The sequence below is a fragment of the Varanus komodoensis genome, unplaced genomic scaffold (genome assembly GCF_004798865.1).
Source record: "Varanus komodoensis strain SLA01 unplaced genomic scaffold, ASM479886v1 scaffold30, whole genome shotgun sequence".
NCBI lineage: Eukaryota > Metazoa > Chordata > Lepidosauria > Squamata > Varanidae > Varanus > Varanus komodoensis.
Genome location: NW_025335762.1, coordinates 1,065,630 through 1,073,136, shown reverse-complemented (window position 1 = coordinate 1,073,136; position 7,507 = coordinate 1,065,630). Strand labels below are relative to the sequence as shown.

Here is a 7,507-nt window from a genome sequence, read left to right as displayed (position 1 = left end):
GGCCAATGCGATCCTGCTGGGCCCACATATTGCCGCTTGCAGGGGCTGCCATTCCATGCCTGGCCTTGATTCGGAGTCCTGGCTTTACCATTCGGAGCCCTAGAAGTCTTGGGACTGAGCTACCTGAGGGATCATCTCCTCCCCTAAATACCTGCCCCGACCTGAGGACCACCCTCAGCAGCCCTTCTGCAAGGAGAGTCCGGCGAGTGGCTACTCGTGGGAGGAGCGCCTCCCGCAGTGCAGCACTTACGGCCAGGCAGGAGCCAACAAGGCGATGCAGCCGCCAAAGGGCAAATGCCGTTTTGGGATGCGTTAACAGAAGTGTTACCTCCAAATCACGAGAAGTCGTAGTTCCCCTGTGCTCCTCACCAGTCGGACCTCACCTGGAATGCTGTGTCCGGTTCTGGGCACCAAGATTTCAGAAAGATGCAGGTAAATTAGGGCCCAGAGGAGGGCAACAAAAATGGTCCAGGGTTTGGAAACACCATGGATCATTTGGTGAGGAGGGATTGAGAGAACTGGGCATGTTCAGCCTTGAGAAGAGAAGACAGGCAGGGGGACATGATAATCTCTCTATAAGAGCCTCAAGAGCTGCCACGAAGAGGAAGGTCAAGATCTCTTCTTGCTGATGCCAGAGTGCAGGACACGGAATAATCAATCCAAGTTGTGACAACCCCAATTCAGGCTGGACACCAGGAAAAGCTTCCTCACTGCCAGAGGAACACGACAGTGGGACCGGCTGCCTGGAGAGGTGGGGGGCTCTCCCACACTGGAGGCATTCAAGGGGAAACTGGGCAGCCACCCAAGTGGGATGACATAATGTGGTGTCCTGCAATAGCAGGGGCTTGGACTTGGTGGCCCCTTCCAACTCTGCTCTTCTATGAAATATGGAACTGCTGCAGACACACCTGTTGCATTTCCTTAGCAAACTTCATCTGAAAACGGTTATAAATTCAGACACCTGGGGTGAGGCAGGGGAAGTGCAGAGCTAAGTGTGACCTGCAGTCTCTGTGCTTGTTGTCCAGTCTCTCTCTCTCCAGTTACAGATGCCACCCAATTACTTCTTCAGAGTCTAACGAGCTACAGAGGGGCTGTGTTCCTTCTCGCTGCACACCTTCCCATCAAGAGTAGGTCATTCCATCAGTCCCTACCTTTCTGCTGCTCGCTTCCTCAGCTCCGGAGAAGTTGGAGTGTTGCTAAGCATTCCACACCACCACTAGCTGAGTTAGCGGCTAGGGAAGCCTCATTCCACATTTGTGCAAAAGAAGCCGGAGCGAGCGTGACCCATAAGCAGAGACTCTGGCCTATTTTCGTCTGGGTGCTGCATTTACCTGCTGGCAGGTGCATGTACAAATGGGCAAAGCCGTGGCATTCCTGCCAATCTACCTGCACCGCAGTTTCCTCGATACCTCACCTGTTTTGATGTGACCCCAGCAAGTGACCAAATGTATTAATCGGCACCTGGTCAGCCACTCTCTGCTGGATGAGATAAAGCACAGGAAGCAAGACAACAAAGAGAGCAGACGAGACCAAACAGGGTGGTGTTGATTTATTTATTAACTTGGATTCTGGTAGCTGGTGGAGAAGGGGAGATGGTCTATACATCGGGGCACGGGATGGAGGGAGGAGGAGGTGGAGCCCAACGGCTCAGATTCCCATAACAATAAAAAAGGAACAAAAAATAATCTCCAAAAGGTCTAAAAAGCATCTAGAGTGCAGCCGGCGGCGTTCTCTAGGCATCCCCCTCCCCTTACAGCGCCTACTAGCGATCAGCGGGCAAAGCGGCGCCCCGCAGGCAGGTGAGGGGCGAAGTGCAGGCTCATTTTCCTACGCGCTACAGGGGCCAAAGCATGGGAGGCCCACGCTAGACTCTATGGCGATGCTGTGTCAGCCATTTGGGGGGGGGGCAGGGCAAGTGTTGTGGGGCTGGGGGCGCCCCACCCCGTGGGGGAGCTCTTCTCCCCGGGAGAGGCCCATGGCCCGTTTGTGGGACTCCTCCTCCAAGCTGGTGCTGGCAAGCCCTTTTCCATGGGGAGGGGTCGCGCGGCTTGCCCGCCCCAGAGCCCCGGGGGCCAACAGCACCAGGGCCATGCAGTGGCATCAGGAGGAGGCCTGGCTAGGCCCCGGGAACAAGAGCTGAAGCGGCGGCGGCGCTCGCTCCTCTGCTGGGGCCGGGGCACTTCCACCCCGGGGAAGTCAGGGCAGAGGCCTCCAGAGACGGGCCCAGGGGTCCCTCTTGGCGGGGAAGGGCTCGCAAGCACCCCCCAGGGGCGAGGGGCAGCTGGCCCTGGCTGCAGGAACACCGCCTCCGGTGGAGGAGACCCCCGCAGGGCGCCACACCCCCTGCAGAAGCTGGCGGGGTGCACAGGGGGATTCAGCTGCGCCCCGGTGGGGAGTGGTCTGGGGCGATGGCGGCCGCCATGTCTGTGCTGAGTGTGGGACCTCTCCGGGTCCTCTCGGGGGGGGGGGTCTGCACCCCGACTGAGTGACCGATTGTGCTGGAGGGAGCCGGGGGCCGGTGGTGCGGGTGGGCGGGCGGCCGTGCTCGCCCGGGGCGGCCCAGGCCCGACGGAGGGGCGCGTCCCCAGGACTTGGCGTGGCGTGTGTCGGCAGAGGCCCCCGTGCGAGCCCTTCTCCCCGTTGCCTCCCCCTCCCCTAGCCACCCCCCCCCCACGTGCGCGAGTGCTTGCGGGGGGTCAGCCCCGGAGACTCGCTCTGCCTCGAAGCCCCCGGGGTGCCTGCCCCCTTCTGTCGACGGCTGGTGGCCTGTGGAGGTTTCCAGGGAGCCAAGCCTTTCCGATCCTGCCGAGCGTCCCTATTGTGTTTGCATAGTAGGTTTCGGTTCGTTATCATATACACAAGGTTTGAGCAACTGTCCAGGCTGGGCTTTCCGCGAGAACAGAGGGGCAGCCAGGCCCCCGGGCAGCCCTCCGCTGCGCCCGCCTCCCAGGCCGAGTGGACGGGCGGGGAGCCCACGCCAGGCGTGGCGAGGGGGCACGGCCCAGCCAAGCACGGAGCCAGTGGGAGGGCCGAGCAGGGGTGGGGGGGGGCAGGCGAGCTCTGTGGGGCCCGCTCCTTCCCCGGGGCCGAGGCACCACGTCGAGAAGGGGGCTTGGGAAGGGCACCCCCACGCCCTTCCGCAGCTTGTCCGCTCCTCGGTGTCCTGGTCCAGGCTTGGCGACGGGAAGAAGAACGGCTGTTCATGCGTCTGCAGTCGGTTGGTCATGCGAATACGACAGCAAAGTTATGTCTCTTACGGAAATCATGCCATTAACTAAAGAATCTTGGAGCGCTGGCCCTGCCCTGGTGAGCTCGCAGCTCCACTCGCCTGGCCCGGTGGGGGCACGGAGGGGCGGAGGTCAGTGGGTTGGTGTCGAGGTGAGGCCCTGCGGGGGAGAGAAAGGAGGGTTAGCTGCCTGGAGGGCCCTGCGCCCACGGCGCAGCGTGGCGCAGCGTGGCACGGCCCCCACAGGCACCGACCCGCACTTTAAAGCGCCTGCAGCCCCTCTGCCCCCACCACCGCTTCCCCACCGCCCAGTCTCAGAACACAGCAGGACAGCCAAGCTGGGAAACACACAGGTCTCCGTGCTGAACAGAGCGACAGACGGAAGCGGGAGCCACGTGGGCAGGCCTCAAGGGGGACTGGCCCTGCCAGGGCTGCTCCCCATGGAAGTGTGGCTCACAGACAGCCAAAGCCCTGGCAGGCTTGCAATGCAAGAGCTGGCGCACCCTTTCCGCTTTTAATGCAGCGGGGCGAGTGGCGCGAGTGCCCAGAGCTGGGGCTCCCCGCAGGGCACGCACGCTGCCCCGGAGCCCGGCGAGGGCGCCGTCCATGGCACACCCCTCCGAGGAGGACTGGGGCTCGGCCCTCGAGGGAGGCTCAGCAGCAGCAGCCGCTCTTGCCGCACGTCGGGGGAAGATCTCGCGGTGGAGGAGCAAAAACTCTGCCCCGAGGACCTGCACGGGGGCATCTCTGGCCACGGAGAGCGAACCGCCAACCCCGTGCTCGGCAGGTGGCCTTCTCGTGCTTTGGGCACCAGAGACAGGGGAGGTGCTGCGTCTTCCGCCAGGGACACCTGTGCAGGTAAGACCGGGGAGCTCAGTGGGCAGACGGCCTTCTCCCTCCCTGCCAAAGCACAGAAACTGCAGCCGTGGCAGCCCATGTGGCCCCAGGGGCCAGACGCCACAGGCCAGGGAGAAAGCGGTGCTTCATGAGTGGGCCGAGGACGCTCAGCCTGCAGCCTCCTCCTGCACACGCGGCATCCGTTCCCGCTCCGGCACTCCGGGGCTCTCGAGGACTAGAGGGCGGCTGAGACTCAGTGCCGTGGGGGCTGGAACAGCCTGGCTGGCTGGGGGCAGGGGTCCAGGTCAGGAACTCACAGCACTTCTCTGCACTGCCCCCGATGCGCAGCCCCTCCAGGGGTGCCCACAAACGGGTGTTGCTACTGAGCCGGAGGCTGGCTGCCTCTTTTGTTCGCTGCTTGTTTGCCCCACAGGGAAGTGCCTCGCGAAGGCTGGAGCAGGGGCTGCGGGGACGGAGCCGCGTCCTTCAGCTCCACAGAGCATCTCGGGTGCTTCACGCAGGATCTGGCAGCCCAGACAGGCCAGGAGGGGCTTGCGGTGCCGTAGGCACACCAGCAATTCTCGTTTTGGTACATGTCTCAGGACCAAGGGGTGGGGTGGGCAGGGGCCGAAAGGCTGAGCCCCGCAGCCCACAGCCGCGAGAGCCTGTGGCTGCAAGCGTGGATTCCACACACCCTCCCTCCCCCCCTCCCTCCCCAGTAAGAACAAAGGCGTGTTTACCTCCCAAGAGGTCACTCGGAGGGGGCTGGGGTGTCACTGCTTCCCCCTTTTCAGGCTGGCTCGCTTCACTATCTGAGCACCCATCCTGCCCCCAAGCAGCTCCGATCTCGGGGCACTCCCTTCCACCTCCTCCTGGGCGACGGCGGCAAGAGACAGCAAAGCCGGACACAGTCAAGGACGGACACGGCACAGACAGGCAGGCAGGCAGGCAGGCAGGCAGGCAGAGAAACACACGGAGAAGGAAGTCAGAAGTCAGGAGGCCTTGGCCGAAGTCCGGAGTGGGGCACAGGAGGAGAAGGGGGAGAGGGGGCACGGAAGAAGCGACAGAGAGGTTGCAGCCGGAGCCGTGGGGTCGGGCTGCCCCGGGCTCGGTACCTTGCTGCTCGTACTCTCCTGCTGCCAAGCGGCGTATGTCAGAAAGCCGTCCGACTTGGCCTCCAGCCCATGCAGCGTTGGCAGGGAGCCCGCGATAGTCACCTCCTCATGTGGCCGCCCGTCTCCCGTGCCGTCCGCGTCCAGCCGCCGCACCACCTTCCTGATGATCTGCAAGGAGCGAGCGAGCCGTTCAGGACGTCGCTCTCCCCAACACTCCCGCTGCCTCCAGCCACCATGTGCCCCGAAGCCCCTTCCCGGAGCACCGGCTCGGCCCCCTGGCACCAACTCACTGGTCAACAGAGTCTGTGGCTGAGCTCTTTCGCGCAGGCATGGGCGACCGACCCCATAATCCTGTGCCACTGGCTATGGCTGATAGCACCAGCAGCCCTCCAACATCTGGCCAGCCACTCCTTTCCTGTTACTCTCCCTTCTCCCCGCTACCCCATCCCATAATTATTAGTAAGAATGCCCAGCCTGTAGAAGCTCCGAGATCCTCACAGCACGTCACCCTGAGGGTGGATTGGCTAGGGGCTCGATTCTCCTGCGGTTACTTTACTGTAGAGGAAGCCTTCCCAAAGCCCTCTTTTTCCCATCAGCAGCTCAAGAAAGTGTCCTGTAAATTAACGATGCGCCACCTGTGTGGTTTGCTAATTGCTGTGTTTGGTCCTCTCCCTTTTTCGCTGGACACTCAGAACTGGCAGGGAAACTCCTGCACAACTCTCCTGGGGGAGAGTGCTTGGTGTGTGCAAAACACAAGCATGCACGCACAGAGCCGCGGGTTTCTCAGTGGACACTTGTCTGATCCACTAGGGACGGCCCTCGTCTCAGAGTATCTCCCTGGAAGTGTTGCCCGCGAAGGACAAGGTAGGAAAGGAATCCGCAGTTGGAAGGGGCTGTCAGGGCACGGGGATTTTGTTCCTGTCTGGCTCACCTTCTCTCTCACACGCTCCCAATCCAATCCCTTTTGCGGATCCTTTACCAAAGCCCCGCAAGCATTTGCACAGGCCCTGGGCACCAGACTGCAACCAGCCGGCCCTCCCTCTGTCTTCCCATTCCCCCCCCCAGCTGAGAGACCTCCCCAGTTCAGACAAAAAGGGGGTCAGCAAATTGCTCCCAATGACTCCAGCGAGTGAGCCAAGCCACATCCTAGAGTCTCTTCCCAGCCTAGCACCCTCCAGATCTGTTGCACTGAAATGCCAGCATGTCTGGAATGGGAATGATAGGCTGTATTGTCCAAAACACAGAAAGATGAGCTTCCTCCTTCCTCTTTATAAACATGCTAACAGTGCCCCCAATGACACAAACTCGTTTGCCAGTTTCCTGCGGGAGAAACCGCTTCCTTGCAGTCGGCCCTGGGGGGCAGGGGAGGCAGAGAGCCGGGTTCCCAGCTCCAGGGACTGGCTGTGGGATTTGCAGGGTCTGTCATTATCAACAGACCTAACCAAACTGAAAGGATATTGCAAGGGCAACATGGGGTAAGAGGCCGGCGCGACCCACTGGGCTTTCGGGAAGAGCAGCTGACACTGTACAGGCATTTGGAGCTGGTCCAAATGACTTTTCATGGCAAACGGTTTAGGGAGGCCAAATCCTTGCTGATCTTTGCTGGCTAGCCTCCCTCAAAGCAGCTCCCTCCAGAGGAGTCGAACTACACCTCCCATCATTCTCAGCCAGCCTGGGAAAGGTAGTGTTAGAAAGTGATTCTTAATGACCCGTAAGGGAGCATGCTGCTAATGGCAGCTTTAAAGCAAACTTAATAATAAATAAACTATAAATATCCGAAGGAGCCCTTTTTCTCCACCTTTCCCCTGGGAATACACAGAGTGAGCGGCTGCAAAAACGCAAGCCCTTTTGCCCAGCGGCAGCAGGGACAAAAATGGCACACGTCTCCTGTGACCTCAGCCCAGAAAAGACGGGCATTAACACCGCGGGGGCCTCTCCACGGGTGCAGCACACCGGAGGAATCGGGAATCCGCCATGGGGCAAACTCGGAGAGGAGCAGGCAAAGGGCTGCAGCGGGGTTCTCGAGCCAGCTGTCCTTTGCCGCACCAGCACTGGCAGGAAAAGCCCCCCAAGTGTGGGGAGGCGGACACGGGCCAGGCAGCCCCCTCCCCGCCGCCCCCTCGCGGGCGACTCACCTTCTTTGTGATGATGTTGCCCTGCTCATCCGTGAACTGCTCCTCGGTCACCTGCTCCCCCGGGATGGCCAGCGCCTCGTTACCCTGGAAGAGCCAAGCAGAGCGCCTCTGTGGGGGCGGGGTCCGGGCGGGGAGCCCTCCCTGCCCCGTCCGCCGAGGCCGGCCAGCGGGCCCGGGCCCGGCTGGCCGCCCGC

The 7,507-nt window shown here is 61.6% G+C and overlaps 1 protein-coding gene across 8 annotated transcripts in view; it reads right to left on the bottom strand.

The window, feature by feature from the left end:
* Positions 1-2,855: 2,855 nt before the first annotated feature.
* ANK1 (ankyrin 1) overlaps positions 2,856-7,507 on the bottom strand; it is an 83,580-nt gene continuing 78,928 nt past the window's right edge. For 3 of the 8 annotated variants that reach the window (XM_044437570.1, XM_044437571.1, XM_044437576.1), the window contains 4 exons: positions 7,314-7,397; positions 5,179-5,346; positions 4,804-4,935; positions 2,856-3,386 (listed from right to left, as the gene is read on the bottom strand). In XM_044437570.1, coding sequence (XP_044293505.1) covers positions 4,837-4,935; positions 5,179-5,346; positions 7,314-7,397 — 351 coding nt within the window. In that variant the 3' untranslated portion in view covers positions 2,856-3,386; positions 4,804-4,836. Of the gene's footprint in view, positions 3,387-4,803; positions 4,936-5,178; positions 5,347-7,313; positions 7,398-7,507 lie in introns of those variants that run through there. The other 5 variants (XM_044437573.1, XM_044437579.1, XM_044437572.1 and 2 more) reach the window with 4 other exon arrangements.